At 37.9% G+C, this 23,301-nt stretch overlaps 1 protein-coding gene across 7 annotated transcripts in view; it reads left to right on the top strand.

Moving 5' to 3' along the window:
- FAM172A (family with sequence similarity 172 member A) overlaps window positions 1-23,301 on the top strand; it is a 368,850-nt gene that overhangs the window by 284,710 nt on the left and 60,839 nt on the right. For all 7 annotated transcript variants that reach the window (XM_050943914.1, XM_050943915.1, XM_050943920.1 and 4 more), the window contains one exon: window positions 2,824-2,908. In XM_050943914.1, the coding sequence (XP_050799871.1) occupies window positions 2,824-2,908 (85 nt within the window). The remainder of the gene's footprint in view (window positions 1-2,823; window positions 2,909-23,301) is intronic.

Here is a 23,301-nt window from a genome sequence, read left to right as displayed (position 1 = left end):
TGCAATTAAAAAAGAGAAATAATTTGTAATGTGAGATCAACTAAACTCTTGTTCGTGAATCTGTGTTCCTGATCAAATAAAGGTCATAGTGTTGTCATTGGGAATCTTTTCTGTATTTATCTGTTCTTATTTTGAAATTTTAATTGTGCTATTTATATAGTTCTAATATAAAGTAATGTATCCTATACTTTTTAATAGGAATGAGTTTTCCTGTGGATTTAGTGAAACATTGTTTATAGACTGCCTATTCCTAACTTAACCTTATAGTTTTATAGGCCATGACTGATGGGAACAGAGAATCACCTGGAATTCAGTCTGACAGCTCTGACTTAAATGTTAAAAATATAAAGAATACTAATCCCCATTTTTTATGGGAAATCAAACCCTTAAAATATATGTTACATGGTAAAACTGAAAATGTTAAGTCCAATAATTTGAATCTGACAACTCATTTTTCTCTGAACATTTAGTCTGAATGAGACAAGTACATTACCTTTAATTTCATTTACAGAAAGTAGATGTTAAAGAATAAGTAACATGATTAATGGCCTGAAACATGGATATAGTGTCATAACTTTACATTAACATTGGAAATCTCCTATAAGAAGTATTTTTACATATGTGAAGTGTAGGTGAGTGGTATTAAGACTAACATATCACCTAGCTATCTCTTACTTAATCAGGTTTAGGGCTACTGGTAGAATGAATAATAATAATTAAAATGTACACCTAATTACTGCCTGTCTGTAGTGCTAATTGCTGTCATTGAAAGAATGAATTGTTTAAAAGTCATTCTTCATTGAAGCTATCTGTTCTGTATCATTGGTGGCCTATTTTTAGTACCTGTAGAAGTCATGATTTTTGAATTTATTAGGAGCAGTGATGAATGATAAAACAAATCATCCATTTACATATCTTGACACTGCTTTCGAGAATACTTATTTCTTACAAGCAAGTGTCACATTGCACATAAAAGCTGGTTAATTGTGTGCTAATCTTCTGTATTATCTCAAACTCTATGATGTAGTGTTCTAGCAGTAGTTAATATTAATTTTATTTATTTCAAATGAATGTAATACCTAATAAAAATCCTAGTTTTTATAATTTCTTACATTTGCATTTTTACATTCAGCTGTTAATTAAAATTAGGCATGCAAATTAAAAAATTTATCTCCATTTTAAACCTTAAAGCCCATGTGAAACATGGAAATACTAACATTTTAACCATTTTTACTAAAAAGATAACATTACTGGATACTGTTTGTTTTCATGAGGGGTTTTTTCCACACAGTTCAATAGTTTCATTGATCTACTGTTTCTTACAAAAATCTGCCATGCTTTGTGAACTTCACTTTCTAATCTCATACAGCAACCCTTCCTTTATGTTGTTCCTGCTCTCCCTGGTCCCAGAACAGTAGGGTTGCCTTGACAAATCTATTCAAAAGCCATTCCTCAGCCTTTATTGGTGGGGACTGGAGCCTTTGAAATTCTCTCCTCACTGCAACACAGCTGACATCTTCTTCCAGACAGAATGAATTAAGGAAATACAATAAGACACTTGATCTACCAGTCAAGGATCTTTCCACAGTGAGGACTGATTCCATGGTGCACAACTAGGGCAGCAAGCATCTAAAAATACACAATACATGCTTGTTTATCGGAATAGCAATCAGCCATTTTTGCAATCATGATTGATGGGATGATTTTTTAGAAATCTGTCTGGAAATTCATTGGCTCTTTCCAAGAGAGTTTTTTTTTTTTAAATGAAGTTAATCAGTTTTTACAAAGGCAAAGCTCCAAAATAGTTTTGTAATATCTGAAGCCATGAAGATTTTGTATTTTAACTGACAGGCCTCTAAATAGCCACATTGCTTTATAAGGTAATCTTAAATATAACAATTTTTGTGTACTCAGACTAATCCTAATATCTAATGTATCAAACGTATCCTAATAACAAATTTTGAAGTATTTTATTTGATATTTTGATACACAATCTTCTCTGAACAAATTCCAGTGAAGAAGAGTATTTAAAAGGTATTTAAAAGTAAGTTCTTTTTAGTCAAAAATTTAGGACTGAAATATAAACTTGAGTGTTCATTAAATATACATCCACAGAGGGTGATATTTACATTTTAAAGTGTCTGTACTAGTTCATTTTACCTAAATTAGCATTTATTTCAATAATCTGTAAAACTATATTCTTCCAGTCATAATCCATTGCTTTACAATTTTATGGCCATCGCTCTGTCTTAACAGTAGTTTGCATCATCACATCCTAAAGATTATGACCTATTAATACAAGCAAGCAAGATGGGAGATTATTTATATTTGTCATCAATAATTACTAACCAGTTACAAAGGAAAATGGTTTGAATTACATGTTGGATAATGTAGGCCCCAATTCAGACAAGCATTTAAGCATAATTTTAAACTGATAAATCCATCCGTAATAAGGCATTGGGACTACTCATGTAGACGCCAGTTCATCAAAGCATTTAAATACATCCCCATTCAAAGCAGCACTTCAGGATATACTTAAAATTAAACACCTGCTTAAGTATTTTTGCTGAATCAGGGCCTTGCTGTTTTACTTATAATATTTGGCCACATATGAAACTAAGGCCCAGATTCAACAAAGTACTTAGGCATATGCTTAACTTTAAGCATGCCTGCAGTACCACTGGGTTTACCTTTCAGTCTCGATTGTGACTGCTGCTTAAAGTTAGTCACATATTTAACTAACTTGCTGAATTGTGGCCTATGTCTATTAAGTCTAATGATTTAGATTGTTGCTTCACCATAAAATTGTCTCTTACATTACAGAACTGTTGCAACTGGGTGTCTAGTTCAGAACCACTAGATACATCAGTAGAGTCCATGTTGCCAGACTGCCCACGTGTTTCTGCAGGTATGTATACTTTTGTAGCCCTCTTTTTCTTTGTGTGTCTGATTAATTTTTGAATTATTGGAACTTTAAGAAAAGTAGTGATGGAGATTGTGAAAGCTCTGAATTTTAGGCTAAATTTCCCAGTAAACATCCAGCATGATATTAAGATAATACAAAAAAGAACATGGTAATGAAAAAGTGACCCTGAATCTTGGGTTAATATGAATCTGTTCTGCACAAACTGTACAAATTACAAAAATGTAAACCAAAATTATAGTCCACCAGAATACTGGAACTGATTTTCTACTGTGTTGGTGGTGATCTTGAAATAGCAATGTCTTTCATTAATGGAAGCATAAATCATAGGTGTTTTATTCAGTGAAAGCTATTAATGTAATAAATCATTTGTTAATGTGTTATAAAGTTATGTAATAATTTCAGGAAGATATTAATGAAACATAATTTGTAAATATAACTGCAAGAGCTCTAGTATAGAAATAGTCATTTGGAATATAAGAAGCTACTACTGAACTTTAATTTGCCAAAAGTGCAGTTATAGGATTTCTGTAGAATAGTAAAACAATTTATACTGCACAAGATAGAGGCAACATATTACCCATCGTTGTATTCATTTTCATATTAAGAATGGAATGTTAATTTTTATAAGACCCTGCTGCACATGAAGCACAGTTGTTCATTTTACAAGTTACAGGTTAATATATGACTATTTATTTGAAGTCGTCTAACGTCCTATTCTTGCAAATGAAGTTCAGGATTTTTTTTAAGGCCTATATAAAGTTAGTTGTATTTTATTTTAGAGCTCATTTAAAAGCCCCAATCCTGCAGTCAGAGCTGCACTGGAACATGGATCCATATTAGTAGATCCAGCTGCAAGATTGAAGCCCAGAAGTGCTAAGTGTCAGTTCTGTACAAACCCAGTGAAATAGAAATGTTTCTATTATTGCTGCTGTTGTGGTTGGAAAACTAAAATATAGCTTCAGTTCTCATCAGAATTCATAGACCAAACTTTTCATTATTTTTAAAAAGTTGTTACTGACTTTTGAAAATTTAATACTGCACAGAATTAGCAATTCTAGATAACTTTTAGTTTTAACTTTAATTTCCCTATATGTGCCACTGTTGTGTAGTAGTACATATTACTGGAGGGGGAAGAGGATCTATAATGGGTTCATTTCAGAAGAGCCATTCCAGTCTGGCTGGTAAATAACAGGTGTTTTGAATAACAACTGGCATATACCCAAAATACCAAGAAGGTTCCAGTTCAGCTTTTGTTCTGTTTCTGTAATATTATATTTCAATAACATAAAGGTTATGATATAACCAAGCCAGAATCAAGATATTCAAAATAAAGACAGACACTTTATTTATATATATTTTACTTTTTAAGGATGATGTGCGTTAAGAACTAGCTTCAGTCTGAGCTTTACGTTTCCAAAGAAAATGAGTCACGTTGGGCATAGTTTTAATGTTACACCTGGTGAACTCCTGGTTCTATTTAAATAAATGCGAGTTTTGCCATTGATCTCAAAGGAGCCAGGATTTCACCCAATAATTGTATGTAGGTTTTTGTATTTAATGTCATAAGTTTAAATTATGTACAGCTCTTTGATGTTTTAGAAAACATTATAACATATTTTGCAAATAGATTTTGACTACAACGATTTAAACATAAATTATGTGATAGCAATTTGATGATTCTCTAGTATATACGCAGAGCTTTAAATAGGTACAACATTATATAGCAGTCGTTGACTTCTAGTTTCCTAACGTGTTTTTGTTCATGTTCACTATATTTCGTCTATATTTTATTGTAAGTAGACAACTGTAAGATATTTGCTGAAAGACAAACAGTGAATAATCACTGCAGCTTAATTATGTATCCTCATTAACATATAAATCTGCATTAAAACTGTCCATAATGAATATGTGAAGTGTTACTAGATATTACAGCATTAGGAGCCAGTGTGGATAGATTTGATTTCAATCCTTCCTTTCTGAGAACTGCAGTACTGAAGCAATCCACACTGACCTATTGGCAGCATTGTTCTTGATATTTAAAAAGAACAGGGTTTCAATCATTAGAAGAATAAGAAGATTTTTTTTTAATCCTTTGCAGGGAAAAAAAGAATTGACCTCTCTTTTCTACTCAAAAAACCACTTTTTACTTACATCTGTACTGAGAAATAAGTTCAAGGTTATCAGAAGTGTATCATTGCGTCTTGATCATATCCCATGTGTTAGCTTTATAATACCGGGTCGACCTGCCCAGCACACCAAGGTTCAGGGATGGGGGGAGGTGACTACTAATTGTTTGTGAGCAAATCTCTCCTCCACTGATGGCATAGCCCTCTGCTTGCTGAGTCAAATCTACCAGCCATATCCTTGCACTGCACTGGAGAGGCTAGCATATTAATAAGTCATCAAACTGGAAAAACAAAGCTGTATATCCAGCAAGGTTGTTCAGACTTTTGAATAGAGTATCACTAAGTGGTTAAAACATATCTGCTGCTAATATTTTCATTCATGTTCATACTTATATAAAACTAAGAACAAAGAATAATAAATACACTTTAAATTTAAAATTAAAATTGCAGAATGAGACTTGGGAACAGTGAGATAATATGTCATAGCATTGGGTGAGGGACACATATAGTTAATGGGGTACAGAAAGACTTGAAAAGCAGTAATTACAGAAGAAATATCAATGAATTTGATATGAACTTGTAATTTGATGTGGTGGCCCAAAAAGGCCGAAGTAATTTAAGGTTCCATACTCGGAGCAATCATGTTACAGATGAGGGTGATATTGGTTCCGTCTTATACAGCATTGGTGAGACTTCAGTCAGAATATTCTATGCAGTTCTGTGCAGTTCATTTCTCAGGGTCTTAAAGAAGTCGTCGTGCCAGGGACAGGTGATCTGTGAGAATATTCCAGAGGGGCTGGTGGTCCAAAAAGATGCCTAGAGATCATCATTGGACTTTCGCAACTCATTTCAGAACTCTTCAGTTTAGGAAAACTGTGCCATCTACTTCTCCAAGGTAGATCTGACAACCCCTTTAACTACCTCCACTAGGATAATGACTCCAAATCTCTGTGTTCTGGAAACTCCACAAATATTTGTTTACCCTAGAGCTCAGCCTAGGGGAGAGTCCAAATTAGCCTTTACAAACATTATTTACTGCAAGTTAATTGGCAATCAGTTAACTTAAGGTAAAAATTCTAGTATAAGCAAGCCTCATAAATATTCTTTTGCAGCATTTCCTACATAATTATGTCCTTTCCATAGGTTTTTCTGTGATATATACTTTAACCTTCGATCAGTTTCCTAGGTTCTTAGGTGAGATTCACTAGTGTGAAATTTCTGGGATCTCATTGGCATCTTTTTTAAAAGCATACCCCACATTGTAACTTTTCAGTCTTCAGCACCTGTTGCTAAATTAATTCTTCAGACAAATTGGAAGATGTATATTAGGCCCTGTCTACACAGGAAAATTGACTCAAATCTCTACTGTGGTTGTATTACTTATAAACAAAAAGTAAGGTGCCTGCCTTAAGCAACCTACAGTCCAAATTGCGAGGGATGCAATAAATAAATGCGAAGGGAAAAAATGGTGGTAATAGCAATGAAAGTTCATGAAATATTCTTACTGGGTTACAGTCACTTCACCTGCATAGAGCCCAAGCAATTGTTCCTTGTGCATGCAAAGTGCAGGAAGGCTGAATGAGGAGTGAGTGCGGAATGCCTACATTAGTTGCCAAAATGAGGAACTACTCACTGTTGATTGTGCAGGTACTCAATATATGGTCACATTGCTGCTTAGCTTTCCATCTGCTGGTGTGTCAATTCAACAGCTCCCTCTCTGGCCAAGCAGAGTGCTGCACCAGAGTTCGCTGGTCTGGTGGGGCAGTCAGTCAGTCCATCTTTCTTGAGTCCTGCTGAGGCATGTGGGTTTTCTCCTTATTCCTGATGGGGTCAGCTGGTCCTGGTACCCAGGGGTCTGGAAATCTCCTCAGTTCTAAAGTCTGTCCGGGGGTTGGTAGGGGAACCCAGGCCTGCCCAATCCACTGTGTTCCAGTTCAAGTTCCTTAAGCCAGACCTGCAGAATCAGGACTCAGTAATTCTGGTTGCGCCTTGAGATCCTTTCTACCTACCCTGGTTTCTATAGGCTCTTCATCTCTTGGCCTGTTGTCCCTTCTCAAGGTGCTGTCTCTCAGCAGCTTGATGGCACGAGTTCCCTTCTCCAACCTGTTGTTCCTCTGGCAGCTGTCCCACCCCTCTACTTCCCAGTTCTGTTATCCTCCCAGCTACTTGGAGGCTACCGAACAGCATTGGCCAGCAAAAGGCTCATTAACTCCTTGACTGCTGGGCCAGCATGGACACTTGCCCTTGATAAGGCTTCAGACTTGCCCTTGATAGGGCTTCAGAATGTCCTTCAGAATGGATTTGGCTCCTTCTTGGTTGGAGTGAAAAAAATAAGCAGTGGTGTCTCCCAAACACAACCTACAAGTGGCACCAAAATGAGATGTTACTTATAGTAAATTGTGCAGATCTGTGACCCTCCTTGTCTTTTTTCCATGGGCAATTAAATAGTTAGCAAAGATTATAGTGAATCATCATCAATGGGCATCTGAGTTGACCCCCACTGATGAATGAGGCAGTTCATACCACTCTGAGCTATTGCTTCGGGCTCTCTTTAGACTCACATAGACCTCTCTGCACCAGTTAACCTCAGAAAAGTGAACAGTATTTCTTCACAACCGTAACGGTGAGAGTCTTTATTTTTCATGAAAGTTGAGATTCTGGGGAACAAGGTAGTTGATTCAGAGAGGGGGCAGTATGGTGTATGGGTGCATACCAGCTGGCCATGGCTCCCTCTTACCAAGACTAGAATGTGTCACTGCAATGTGTCTGAGGCTGCTACTCCATGCTGAGTAATAACTGTAGCCACTTCAAGAGATCTCAGTAGCATTATTGGATCTGCATATATGCATAAAGGCCTGTCCTAGTACACTCACAGTGGTTGTCTCCTCCCCTGCATATGCAAGTGAACCCTTGTGCAGTGCACATTGCATACAAGAGACCACCGTGCGGTCACTGTACCTACGATCCTTGTGCACACATGCAGAATCATTGTGAGACCCTGGTCCCATTGATGTCAATGCAAAGCTCCCATTGGAGCTAGGATTTCACCCATTAGATCCGAGTGGTGCCTTGCACTGACCTTCCTCCCTCCCCCTGGCTGATTATTACTAATTTTTTATTGAAATACAAATCTGCATGTATACAATAAGGCCCCAATCCAGTAGTGAACACCACATGGGCAGGTCCCTATGTCTGTGCAGGTTTCCAGTGACGTCAAAGGGGCTCTGCATAAGTGCAGGAGTACTCATGGAGTTCATTACAGGATTGAGGCTTAAAACAGCAACCTCATCCTTGCCAGAGTAATCAGAGCACAGATATAAGTTTTGTCTGCTTTTTCCTTAGTTTTAATTATAGCAGACTAGACTGTGCTTTAAAAAGTTTTAAAATCTTGCTCTGAGTACACAAGGGTCCAAAAACCACAAACTGCCTTGAGCTGATTAAGATGTCTGACTTAGCCCCATAGTTCCTCTTAGTTCAGTTTACCAGTGCTTCTGATTTCATACTTTTAAATGTTTTAACACTGATGAAGGCAGTAAGATTTTTATACTCAATTCTTTTGTTTCTACACGAGTGGTTCATAACTGGTGATAAATATCCAAGATTCTTAGTAATTAAAACTGTGTTCATTTTACCATATGGGAAGATTAAACTAGACGATGTGCCCATTTTGCTAAGACATTATTTTTGCATTCAGTAGTTTTTCACGGAGATTAAGATTACAATAATCAGTATTTACTGTAAACCTCTTTTCATTCTCTGGCTTCATGTTCATGTGCATGCAGTTCTGTCAATGAAAGCTTTTTATTTAGGAGGAAAGATTAAAGTTTGAAGAGTTTTTCAAAATGAGACATGCACCTATGCTTATTTACATAATCAAACAAAAAATGTAGTGGAACATTAGTAACATGATGCAAAGAAACTCACATTTAAGGCTACTACTCTAACCTTATTTTATACTGTTTTCTCTCAAGTCTTGCATGCCGTATATGCTCCTGTACCAAATTGTCAGTTAGCTACTTCCTTACCCCTTTAATTCTGGCTCCCACTACCATTTTCAGCCAATGTTACATTTTCAGTATTTCTTGAGCATATTTTTTGTGTGAATAAATTTCCTTTATAGGAAATTATAATGGAATATTTGAAGCAAAAGACTGCAACAGCAGCAACTTTGGTGGTGCTGCTGCTGCACGTGTGCGATAAGTCCTGTCTTACTTATGTGATCTTAGAGTGAGAAGTCTAGTAGCTTTCTACCCATTCTATTCTTCAAAGCATGCCCATTTGTAGTCCAAATTCACTGCTGGAATTCACAGATACAACTGGATCAAAGCTTTGAAAATGAGGGTTTAGATTGGGACTTTAACTATACTATATAAAGTTATTGCCAAAAAGTACTTCTAATATCAACTCTTGCTACAACTGTTGCTACCTCCCTTGCCTCTTTTCCTGAGCACCTGTTTCCTCTCAGTTAAAGGTGAACATCTGAAACCAATTATGCTTTATCCCCCAGTCTCATACAATGCATCCAATGAATAGTGAAGGTGGGATTCCAATTGTTTTATTCCTCCGGGGCATGTTAGGGATATGTCTTAGTTGAAGGAGGAATAGAGGCACCCCATGCTGCTTCCTGTAGCTAAAGCAAAACCTCACCTTAAACAAGGGTTTGGTGCAATATTTCCAGGAATAATTCCTTTCCAACTCCCCAGTGCAAAAGGAGAGTGTAAACCCTTCAATGTCCTTTGGGATGATGCAGCCTACTCCTCCATGCCCCTTAACTGGCTCACTCCATGAATGAGGGATGGGTCATACTCCTGCTGCTTTTCCACTTCATTTGGATGTATGGAGGCCCCATCCCAGCACAAAGATACACCTTGAATGCGCTTAAGTGCTTAGCTGGATCAAATAGTCCTTGCACTCTCCACAGAGCACAGAAACTGTAACTATTCCTTGCACAAGCCAGGCACAGGAAAGGAGAGGAAGGGTTCTTGCTCCTAATCTTTCCTACTGTAACTAACATAAAGGCCCAAGACAGTCTGGCTCTTTTTATATTCCAAGTTATGTATCCTGATCTCGGTGGCTATGAGTTCTTCTACACTTGGAGCTGGTGGTGTTGCTCTAGGTGTCCTTAAGCCTCTGACTGCCAGGTCCTGGGTCTGGATGACTGGAGATAGATCACTCAATAATTACCCTGTTCTGTTTATTCCCTCTGAAGCATCTGGCATTGGCCACTGTTGGAAGACTGGATACTGGGCTAGATGAACCATTGGTCTGACCCAGAGTGGCTGTTCCTGTGTTCTTATTTGCTACATTTTACTCCTGTTCACCTGCCAACCAATACGTCTGTGGGAGAGTGAGTTGGTACATGAGTGTAATTTTTACTAAGGGCTAACATCCTGCAACAAGAGAGGGTGTTGAATGCCTGTCAGGAGGCACTCATTGCCATGGTGGATATAGCCCTAAATTCTAATTGCAAAATCTTTATTACTACTGATGTCACAGCTAAGAGAACACAGCTTGCATTTCAGATCCCAGGTTGAGTTTGCAGGATTGGCAATAGGGACTAAAAGTATTTTACTTGCAAAATGAGAAAATTTGAGATGGAAGTTATCAACAGCTGACAAACATGGAGTCCCATTATTCCATTTTTAGATATCCTTTTCAGAACATAATTTCACTTTAAGCCTTAACCTGTGAAGAAACATTCCTATATTTAGAAGGCCTAATTTTTTTCAGTGAAACTGATATGTGAACCCAGTGAAAAGTTTTGTCACTTTCTGCTAACCAATGTCAGCAACTAATCTCATCATGTTAATGCAGAAGGACAGTCAAGTGACTTGCCTTAAATTTGTTGTGATTGTAGTGTATTTATGAAAAGCAAAAGCAAACAACTGCTTATAACAAATGTTCAGATGCTCATTGTTTAGATGAATAGTTTTAAGAACAAGGCTAATGTAAGTAGACACAGATTAAACGCTTACATTTACAGCATGAAAACCATACTCTTCATAACTAATTTTTTAAAAAGATCAATGTTTTGAATAAACATTTCATTTCAAATGCCTGTACTGTATTAGGTAAATATATATTATTGCTGTATTCCAACTTTAAATACAAATGAATAGAATAGGATATTTTCATATGAGCATATTATTATTTTATACGCTTCTACAACACTTGAACAAAAAAATAGTCCACATAAGACAACGGTTAACCAAAAATAAACCGTTTTAAATTATGTTCAGTGTCTGTTATATAGGTAATTTGGATGTAAATGTCATTAACTTTTGAGCAAGCTATTTTTATTAAAACAAAGGTTAAAATAAAAAGTTCAATGTTTTTTTTCAGGGGAAGAGACATAATATTTATGCTTGTAAACTTGATCTCTCTACAAATGATACACTATGTCTGAAAATGATGTTTATTTTATTGTTTAGCTGAGGCCCTTGCATTAATATATAATCTAAAAACTCTTAAGGCCAAGTTCTGGCATTAGTTACTCACACAGGGTTTCATTTGAGTTCAACAAAAGCTCTGTGAATGCATGTGAGGGCAGAACTTGGATCTTAATTTGCTTTGCTGAGCAAAACAAGTTATGTCTGTGTGAACCATTATCCCCTTTGGCTTCTGATTGGTCGGGGTAGGTTGTAGAAGCTGGGATCTGAACAGGGCAGCAGAGCAGGAACAGGATAAAAAGGCAGGAATCAGGAATAAGGCAAGGCTCAGGAGTCATGCAAGAAGATGGGGTCAAATGTAGCAGCCAACAAGGAATTAACCTAATTGCTCAGAAAACTTCCTGTGGCTCTTTCCAGCCTAAATAGCAAGTGTGAACCAATAGGATTGACCAGACTTATCTTCCAATTGCAAGCTTCATGGGTGGTATTAATGTGAGGTAGGATCCTCTAGCCCACACTCCCTGGTGCTACCAGAAACCTTCTTGGGTGGTGGCTACAGTCTGAGGACTACTGGGGACATGTGAACCCAGGTTTCAGACCTGTGATCTCCTACTCTTGCTCAGAAAAAGAACACAAAATGCAGCTATGTCATCTTAGAAAGTATGTCAGCTTAGCTTCTGCTAACTTTCTTGACCACATGTGGTAGTTTCAAACAGTCAAAGAGCCAGACCCAATGACAAAGGGCTTTTCTGACCAAAATCACCAATTGACCCAGCTTGACATTTGAAGAGTAACATAGATTTTCCACAGCTTTTTTGAAGTCAACTTAACACCATTAAGAACAAAAGAGGAATGAAATTTCGTTAAAAATTTTTGAAATTTCGTAACCTTGCTCCAGTGTCATGGCTCTGGTGCTCTGCTATTCTTGAGTAGAATACTGTGCCCCTATGTGGTGTCGTTCACCTCACACTAAATTGGTCAATGTCTAATTGAACTTGACCATGCGCATTATCACAGGCATCCTGCACCCCACTCCTATTCCATGGCCACCGGTTCTGAGCAACATAGCCCCTCCACACATTCATCGCAGAGTCAACAGCCAGACTTGTGGAAAAGCTACGTGCCAGTCCAGGTCTCTCACTGTACACAACATTTTCAGTCACCCCAGTGTATGAATTACATTGAAGCTTCCATTGTAATCTCAAGCGCCAGATCAGAATCTGTCAGCAGGACCCTATGGTGTGATGCGTGATCAGCTAAAGACATTTAGAATGGTTTCCTTGTCACTGATACAACTGTTTGACCACTAGGATTTCACCTGCTATGTCACCTTTAGACTTGGCTAAACACGTTCTGAACTAGCCAAGGAATAGGCGCAGCCAACCGCTACGCATGGGGTCTGTGCAATGACTCGCTTTGTCACTGTGATCTCCGTCAGTCAGTGGTGCATGTTGTGGAATACTGTCAACAAACCAGATTTCATGGTGGCCTTAGGGCCCTTCATTCTGCTGATGAAGCTGCTGTTGGATGCCTTGGCAAGCAATGCAAACACGAGAAGGAGAAGAAGAAGAATTATTTCATGACAATCTAACAAACTCAGAACCAAGGAAGACGTGGTGAAAAATAATTTAATTGCAAATATTTTGCTCAGCTTTACCAGTTGAGCTGTTTTCCATGACTTAGTTTCTGACCAGTTCAGATGCTCACCCAGGAGGCATATTGTCAAGTGGCAGAAGTGGCATCACGGAGTTGCCTTATTTGTTTTTTCATCTATGTGAGGACTGAAGTGAAGAAGAACAAACAAGATCCAGAAGATGAGGGCTCTGAGGCGATCATGACAAATCATAGATGGAATATGCTACCACATGACTAGGTGAACTCCAAGAAATACCCCACAGTCTACACTGTTGGAAAGAAGCCACCAAAATCAATTTTTTAAACGAGATTAGGTGCAAAATCTATGTTAATACTAGGATGCCTAACCTGTTGAGGCATTTTACTAGGCAAGAAGGGGAGACAGGAAATCTAGCTTGTTATGGGGTGTCTGCTGGGCCATCTCCAGATGGATGTTTTTTTCCTGCTCATGACTTCAGCGGAAGTTGCACACACACAACATCTTGCCATAGCAGATCCCAGATTCCTCATATCTGTTTATCTTAACTCCAAAGGAATTACAAGCTCTGTGAAGGGGTGAAATCTTTTATATTCTTGCTTGTTCATCCATCCTAAACATTGTTAAATGAACAAAATGAGAGTTTAGATCACAAGGTTTATGTCAGCTTTCTATTTTTTGCTTTCTGAATGCTCTGATTACTAATTGGTGCAAGGGAGGGTAATTGTCTCCATTCATCCCCCACCCGTTACTTATTAGAACTACATTTTGTTCAGAATTTTTTTTAATGGTTGTAGCTAACAAGTTGTTACATTAATAAGCAAGAGTTCCCAACAGTCACAGGAGGACTGGTTTAGCTTCATCAAGGTTAATTTTATAAACTATTTAGAAATAATTTTCCAGCTTCTAAATACAGAAATGAAAACTGATTTTGCATGTTTGTTCTCCCTGTTCATAAAGACTGTTCTAATTGATTTTATTAATTCAGCTATGATTCTGTTGCTTTAAATCTTTCTTCTATATTCCTGGGCTGATTTAGTGCACAATTTAAAGTTTAATGTTACTGGATGATTTACTGCAGCTTTACAGATAGTATTTCAACCAGAGTCTGTGGACTGAGTCCTGTCCCCACATATGATACACTACTGTGCTAGCATAAACATGGATATTGATACAAAGTCAGTGAAAACAGACTCTAAAAGTAACTCTCTGCTTCTACTCTCAAATTTAGTGGCAGCAAGTTTCTTCTTAGATTTCAAATGCTGACTGTGCATTATTTGCATAGTGCTGAACTTGAGCTCCTTATTTTGTTAATCATGTTCATCAGTATGAGTAAAACAGTCATTAGAGTTAAATTTATTTTTATGTCATTCTCAGACCTCACCCACATTCATTTGGCTATTTTTAATTTCTGATTTCTCTCAATAAGATGCTTTGCAGAATTCACAAAATTACTCAGCGCTATTAATGTCTTAACCTTTGTTGTCTATAAAAGTTTAGAAGGTCTATTATAAATTGGGAGTAAATGCTTGTGATACGCACAGCACAATTTGGCTGACGTGGTCCCATTTTACTGATAGTCCTTCTTTGGATAGCTTAAGAAGACGTGCTTGTCACCAGCATGCTATTAGGCTGTAATTAGTGTAACTAACAACTAATATGAAAGAGCAGAATAGAGGTCGCCATAAGACTTCAAAGGTCTTAACAGGTTAAGGTTGAAGGGCAATCTATCCCCCTGCTTAATCTGTTGCCATATCTGGTGAGATTTGTTAAAATCTTCAGTGACCTCTAACCTGGAGGTGTTGCTCCCTCATAATTTACTGGTCACATGCCATATTCTTTATTCCTGTCTGTTTAGATGAGCATGAGTCTTGGTGAAAGGCAGCTTCATTTTAGAGTTCATGTACAAATGTGCACAGATTGTCAGCTTTTTCATGCAGATAAAAGATTATGCTTTAAACCGCTTTAATGTTCTTGTCCTGCCAGTTTTGGACTACAGTGAAATAGTCATTTTGCTATGCTGTGAAATATAATTTGTAGATGACATTTAATGTGTAATGTAGGAGTAGTTTTAAAATGTAACTATTAAAATAAATCAGTGATTGTGTAATTGATTCTAACAGATACTGAATATTATGAATTATACGAGATGCTTCCCTAAACCTAATTGCCCAAGGATAATTTTGTTTGTGATTTCATTGAACACTAATGTTCTTTGAGGATAAACACATAACGTAAGAATAATCTTATCATGTTTTCATGTGTGGTTCTTAACCCCTCTCTCTTAAGACTCTGACAGTGGGTTCTCCTTGATTACACCTGGTCCTAACTGAAAGCTAGTCCAGATGGGAGACTAAGTACCCCATCCTTTCTTGTTTTGCTCATTATCATTTTGCCTTCTAAGCAATTGTGGTGCTGTTCCTCCAGATGGAAGGTTCTAGAGAACCCCTCTAGGGCCACAGATAGAGGGTTCCCATGGCTTTCACCTTCCACCTTTTCCCTCTCCAGATCCCAACACCACACTTTCATGATGAGCCTGAGCACAGGCCTGAGGACCAAGATATCTGAGGCCACTTAGGCAAAGTGGTGCACAGCAAGGTACTTGACTGGCCCAAAACTAAGCTTAGTTTTAATTACCTTTTAAACTGATTAGGGCAACTTAAAGGATAGTGAGACTGAGTGAGAGGAAGAGACGGAACAGGCTGATGTCAGATTTGAAGTTGACCAGAAAAAAAAATCTTGCAAGGATTTCACAAGCAAGGACACTAAGGATAGTATTTGGAAAATCTTTTTCTTTCAAGACTATCTTGCGATTAACTATGGGAGTACTACATCAAAGCTGCACTGACTTCAAAGCTTAGAACCACTTACAGTTTGCAGCTATTACTAAAACATACCACTTCACTCTGCCAGCAACTCATCTTAGCTGAGTACTCATCTTAGCTCCTGGCCTCTGTTTTGTATGGAGGAAAAAAACTTTGTAAATTAGCTATGACTCTTCACACTGAACTAATGTCAGAGTAAGAAACAAAAGTATTAAGCGGAGGTATTAAGACACTAAAGATTTAGGGTCAAACTCTAAATAAGCAGCATATGTTAAGTAAATTTTGCCACAGCATTCTAGCTCAATTCACAAATCCACAAATAAAAATGAGCAAGCTATTTAGACAGTTATTTAGACAACAGAGCCAGAGGTTACCTATCCAGCACAAAATCCTGTAAAGCAGCTCTTGGCTAATGGACAGAATTAATACTGTGGTAACTTGGCACAAGTAAAGTGCTCCTTGAGCTCAATGATACATGCAGCTTAAACACCAGATATCTTACAATATCAGTCTCAGGCCATATTCTGTAGTGATTAACTACACTAGCTGATTTTTTGAGATATGCCATATTGTACATTCATGTACTATATACAAGAGCAGTGTGGTGCTGTTGGGTATTAATCACCATTTATTGCTGTAGTTTTTTCTTCTTTATAAACTGGAGAAATTGAAGAAGAGAAGTTTGAATATTTGATATTTTTGAAATCCCTGCATCAACTCATCTGCAATAGTAGGTCTATATTACATCCTCTGTACTGAAATAAGAAGGTTACAATGTACTGAAAATGTAATTTATTGCAGCATTAATACCATTCAACACTTAAAATTGTTACATTGTTGTTTTCTGATTGGGAGTTTTATGCCTAGGGTTTTTAAAATGGTACATTAATTTCTGAATAAAATTTGTCTTGTAAATGACATATTAATAGAAAGTTAGGAACAAGTGTGATTCTTTGAGTGTGCTTTATATAACAGTTTATATGTTCAGTACAGATCAGTGACATGCTCTCTAGCGCTAAGTGCCATTAATCCATTTACAGCTGCTCATTGCAATGAAGAGAAATTACCAGTGAAAGAACTGATCATATATTAAGGAGAATTTCTCTGCTTCCATGTATTGTTCTGCTTTTATATTTTGAATGTATGTTTGGTGCCTTTGCAAATGTTTAAAGTGACTCTTTTCACTTAAAAAGAGAGAGTCTGGCAACAATCAGCAGTTCTGAATCTTTTGGCTTGTGTCCAACTTCCTGGTTGTTTTGCCACACTTAGTTCCACATCACTGAATTTAGAAGGCAGAAGTGGCACAGCTCTGCACTGACCTATTGGTCATGACCACTCCTGCCTCATTCTGAGCATCTTCATCCTAATCTATTTGCACAAATAATGTAGTTCTGCAGCAATAAATGAAGATTTAAAATATAGAGGCAGTTCACATATTGCTGCAGAAGGATGATGTTTTCTAGTAGATGTAAATACATGAATTATAATGTAACAGAGTCAGCTGGAAAAGATATTGTCTTTAAAGAGTTGACATATGAAAAGAGAAAACAGGAATTTACTGTTAAATTTGAAATATGTATGGCAATTGTATGTTCTGTCTAAAGAACATGTCTTTGCTTTAGAGATGGGGAGGGGGGAAGCTTCCTGGCTTGGCTGATTATGCAATCAAAATGTCAGAGTATTTGAAATAAATTGTTATTATAGAGTCAGGTAAGACTTCATCTCTGAATTTATATATTTCATTCCCTTGTAGATTTTTTTCTTAACGAATACATTTCTCTGCAATAAATTGTTCAGAGAATGAGCAGCAGAGTCATTTGAGGTTCATTGAAAATATAGGAGGACATCATGTTTCCTGTCCTTTTGTTAAACTTGGCATATTGATTTTTTGCACAGCTTGCAGCACAGAAATGTGATCTACAGCTATGGCAAGGCAAGCTAACCACATGTGAATTTGTTAAGTACTGCTGGATTAGCAGGAATCGTCAGACTGTGCAAACACAGCGACTTGATTTCCTCTGTAACTCTTTATTTATGACTTAATCAATTAAAATAATAAGTTTTTATTTTCTTAATCATAAATAAATGAATTGTCACAAATCATCTACAGAAGTCATTTTTCCTCACACTCACTAATTCCCATGAAGTTAGCACTCTCTCAGTAACTCAACTGCAGTGCTAAACATGCAAAACTTGAACTGAAGTTGAGGAGAAAGTATATAGAAATGAAGATTTGACAAATGTTTGCTAGTGTTCTTTTAGATTTGCCCATGAAATTTATAAAGATGAGGTATGTTTCTTAAACAACCTTCAGGTTTCAATTTAAGTTTGTCATTATTTTTCTCTGTGTATTCCTTTCCTGTTTAATCTTTTGTTCCCTTTATGTTCAAAGATAGTAAGATTATGGAAGCTATTGATGCTGCAGAGTGTATTTAAATTTAGTTACGGTATAGCCTTGTGGAAAGAGCTCCTCTGATGTGAGGCTGGTTTGCTCTTCTCTCTACATTATTAGATCTCCTTAAACACATCCATTATACCATTCACCTTCCTTGACTTCAAAGAACACAGCAACTGTGTATAGAGAATGAACTGTAAACCTGCGATTTCTTAGGAATGTTAATGTATTATCTATCGTGTTTATAAAGTTCTCTGTTTGCTATTGGATGTTGAGAAACCATTCTGAAATTTTAGAATCAAACTGATCAAATGTCCAAGGCAAAGAAAATGATTAAGGACATATTAGAGTTTGGCATCATTGTCATCTGTCCTTTGAAATTGTTTCTTTAAAATAAATCTCTAAAAAATATTAATGTAAAAGGTTACTAAGTGGGAAAACAAAGTTGCTATGATTTTTAAGGGATCTCTGTGTGCCTTCTGACTGAAAATCATCTTGACTAATGCAGGCCTTATTGTTCAGAGTTTATTGGAAACTAATCTTTTCAAAATATTTGGAATAAGCTAAAACCTGACTTGCTCATCTCATGAAAAAGGTCAAAACAGAGAAGAAAGTGCCACTGGTGTGTTAGGTGACACTGTGCCCTGCTTGTCTAATTTGATTACACAAAGCCACTGAAGCCCCAGGCAAAGCTGATTTTAGCTATAATCAGCTTCTTAACCTTTTGAGAACTAACGTAAACACTACCTATCAGTGGTTAATTATGTTGCTGAGTTACATACAACAATGTGCAAAGGTAAAAGTGTACAAGTACAGTAACACATGTTGTGACAAAATGTAACAAGATTATTTAAAGGGATTACAGCATTTTACTTTCTATCTGTGCTTATTGAATTTTTTCCAAAAAAATAATAATAATTAAAGATGGGTTATAAGGGCGAAGGTTTAATTTTAAGCATAGTTTTCCTGTTATAATCCTGGCTGATCTTGGATTCCACTTACAAATGCAGAAAGGGATTAAGTAATGGTCATGCAGATGTGATCTTGGATTTGCCACTTTTAATCTGAAATTATTTCAATTGTATTATAAATGTTTATATATGATAAATTATATACATATAGTCATGCCATTATTAGCTCCTGTTTTGTGAGCTGTTTGGGCAAAAGAATAGCATATAATGCTCTAATTAGAAGAGAAGCACCCATATCTGTACATGGATGTAAATGGATGTATCCTGGGGTAACTTTTGGGTGTAAATGGTCCTCTCCCATGTGATATGTGTGAGAATCACAAAGTTGAGATGAAAGACTTATGTCAAAGCTAGACCTGTGCAAAACACACTAGTTTGGGTTATACATTCCCCAAAGAACTCTTGCAGTTTTGGATTAGCATGAACTTGAAAACTTGTAACAAACCTCAAAGTCCATGGCATTAACTATTGCAGTCAGACCTCTCTGAGAAGCCTGAAACCGCCAATCTCCCTCTTCTGATGTATTCGGAGTAGCAGTCTGGTACGTGCATGGATCTTCTGGGATTGGCTAACTTTTGTCTTTGTGGAAGGTAAATTGAGCCTGCTACTTCTTAATCCCAGTACCTTGAGGCAAGCAGAAGGAATTTAAATACTTCCGCTCATCCTGCTTCCACCGCTGACTGCTCTTACCTATTTCTGTAATGTATTCAGAGAAGCATCAGACTAGAATGAAGTAAAGATAGTCAGCAACAGGAACAGAAATAGAGTCTACAGTTCTGCTGCTGCTAAACTTTTGATGTGAAAGAATTGGGCAGGCAGCTCCCTCCCCTAAAGCAATTGGGAATTAATATAAGTTTACTTTTCTGGCTTCTTGAAAGCTCAAGATGGGAATGAACAGGCCATCCAGCCACCCTAGAACCACTAGAACCAAACGGAATGTGAAATCAGCTATACTGGTGCCTCTTAAAATGTCAGTTTTCTTAAATAACTAAGTTTTGTAGTTTAATTACTTCTGTACTTATAGTAGTCCATGTATTTCTTGTAGTAAGTAAGTTCAAGGGAATACTAGTGGTACTGGTGTAACCTTGTTTATTTACCTCAAATTATGGTTCCAAAGGTTTCACATGGCATTTGTTTTGGTTTTGCAAGTTTCACACTGCTGTAATTCTAATCTGCTAACCAACTCCACTATAACCTTTATTTGCTGTGTGCTGGAGGAAAAAACATCATTCAAATATTTGTTGCATATTTAATATGAATTAAATCATTCTGAATTTTCTATAATACTTGTCTCTAAAGTAAATAGACATTAATATTCTGTAGAGAAAAGACATTATTGATGTCTACCTCTCTGTGTGTGCAGATTGAGTAAAATGTAGGCTCAGTTTCTCCGTTCTGTCCAACCTGTGCTCAGTGCAGCTATTGGGATTTGAAAGAAGAATCTGACTTTGAATCACCTTTGCATCTTCTGTATTCTAGCCCTGGTCCTTGATCTAAATTAGAACAAACTTAGGGCTGCTCAAACATACGGTCCCACATTGGGGTGTAGGCTGTGTGACCTGTGTGGTTAGAACAGGAGTCTGGCCTACTGGTTAGAGCAGAATCAGAGGGCAGAACTAGAACCATGATCAGAGAACAAGCTGATAGTCAGCCAGGAGTTCTGAGGAAGATAGGGACTAGGGCTGGAATGGGAGCAGGCATTGGTTGGAGCAGGGGTCTGTACAGGAATCAGGAGCCAGATCTGGCATAGCTGTGGTGGTGGAACACATTAAAGAATAAATGGTGATCTCTTGGCTCTTCTGTCCAGTCAGGGAGCACACTCACCTAGTGAAAGTTTATTGTGCCCAAGTGAGCCCACTGACTTGCTAGGTGACTGCCGAGTTCCTGACAGTACCCTGTCCCCTTCCCATATGTTTGGAGAAATTCCTGCAGGAGATAGAGAGTCTGAGCATTTTCTTCTGGTTCCCAGGATAACTCCTCTGACCTCTACCCATTCCAGGGTATCTGATACTGGATCTTCCTCCTGACGTATTGGGAGTCAAGGGCCTGATGGACTTTGTATTCCTCCTGCCTGTGGACAATTAGTGGTGGTTGAGTATGATCTACCCAGTCAGGGAGGAGTTGTTGACAAAAAGTTCAAGGAGAGAAAGCTGAGAGGTGAGGTGAATTTTGATAGTTTCTGAGAGCTGAAACTTGAAAGCCACTGGGTTTATTTGATCAGTGATCCAACAAGGACCCAGGTTTAGGTGGTCAAGCTTGGGTGAAAGATGGATCTGTTCTCCGGTTCCAAGTTGAGAGACAAACCTTATCCCTTTCTGCGTGATAAGGGGCAAACTTTCACTTTTGGTATACATAACTCTTATAAGTTTCTTTAATGGTAAGTAAGAGCTCTTTGAGTTCCTGGTGTATTTGCTGGAGGTGGAGGACTAAGTCCATAGCTGCCAGGATGGCAGAAGTCCAGATGGAATCAGGGTTGAAAAAAACAAAAATTTTGAAGAATGGGGTCTGTTGGGTTGAATCATGGGTTGAGTTGTTGTATGCGAACTCAGTCAGAGACTGCAGTGGGCGCGAGTCATCCTGATGGAAACAGCGGAGATATTTCCCCAGGGTCTGATTGACTCTTCCAGATTGGTGATCAGTCTGAGGATGCTAGATTGTTGAAGTGAGGGCCTTGGTAATGAGAAGTTGAAGAAATTGCTTCTAGAATCACGAAACAAACTGAGTCCTTGATCCAAAATGTTGCATGTCAGCACTCTATGGTACTGAAAGATATGCTATAGAAAAGCTTGTGTGATTCCATGAGCAGATGGCACAATGTGGGAGGGAATAAAATGGCCCATCTTGGTTAGGACGTCCACTACAGTAAGGATAACTGAGCATCCTTGGGAGCATGGTAACTGCATTATAAAGTCCCTTGAGACTGGGGAACAAGGATGCAGAGATATAGAGAGGCGCTGAAAGAGGACCAAAGGCCTTTCTCACAGTCTCTTAGTTCAGACACAGAGGTCACTTGGCCTAACATAGTTTGTAACATTAGTTCATAGGGCCAGCCACCAGAAGTACCTAGAGATCAGGTTCTAGGTTTTAAATTGGCTGAAATGTCCTCCTGTGGGTGAGTCATGGCACACCCTTAGCTCCTGAAGCAGGAAGTCACTCTTGGGATCCATTTTACATCAGAATTATTCCCCAGAGATCATTTAAATTGGGTAGAGCAGTGGAAAAAGACAGATTGTGAAGGAGAGTGGGCTCAGAGAGTTTAGTTACAGTGTCCTATTCCTCCATAAGAGAAAGGAACTTGCGGAATATCAGTTTGAGTATTGGATTTCTGTGCCAACAGTGGCAACCCTAGACATACACAAACTGGGTAGCTTCCTATGTTGCCCACACAGGGAATGCCAAAGCCCCTTCCTTTCCTTGCTTCTGTGTATCTCTCCTTCTTGTAGCAGTGTTGCTGTACTGCTGGGCACAGCAGGACAACTTGTGGCTAGCCACAGGCAGCAGCTGCTCCCAATCTCCTGCTGGCTGTCAGCCCTTCTTCCTCTTAGCTGCAGCAGGTTGTGAAAGTGCTCATTGCTCCCTGCTGCTGACAGGCCTCACATGCTATAGCAGGAGCATAACAGTGCAGTTTCCACCTCCAGAACTAACAGGATCTTCTGGTTGGTCCTGACCCAGAACAGAAGGTGGAAGCCTAAAGGAGAGAAGAGAAGCTGGGAAAAGGACTTTGGAAAGAGGAGAAGGAAAGCTTGCCAAGTCTCGTTATTTTATCATGAGTCTTACAATGCTTGGTGATTTTCTTAAGGCCACAGCTTCTGGAGTCATGTGATTACATGAGAATCTCAATTTACATTAAAATAATGAGTTGGTAGTCCTCATGGTTGCAGAGAATAGGTTTAAAAGGCTCAAAACCCAGAAGGAAAATAAAATGAATCCCCAATTCAAGTGTTTTGTAAAAGTTCATGACTTTAAGCCATTCTCATAATTTTTTGGAACTGATTCATGATTTTTGAAGGCACAAGCAAGTACAATACAGTACAGCAGAGCAGAGCTGGTCAAATAA

Source organism: Gopherus flavomarginatus, chromosome 3 (assembly GCF_025201925.1).
Source record: "Gopherus flavomarginatus isolate rGopFla2 chromosome 3, rGopFla2.mat.asm, whole genome shotgun sequence".
Lineage (NCBI taxonomy): Eukaryota > Metazoa > Chordata > Testudines > Testudinidae > Gopherus > Gopherus flavomarginatus.
Note: the sequence above shows the minus strand (reverse complement) of the source record. Positions and strands in the feature narration are given on the sequence as shown.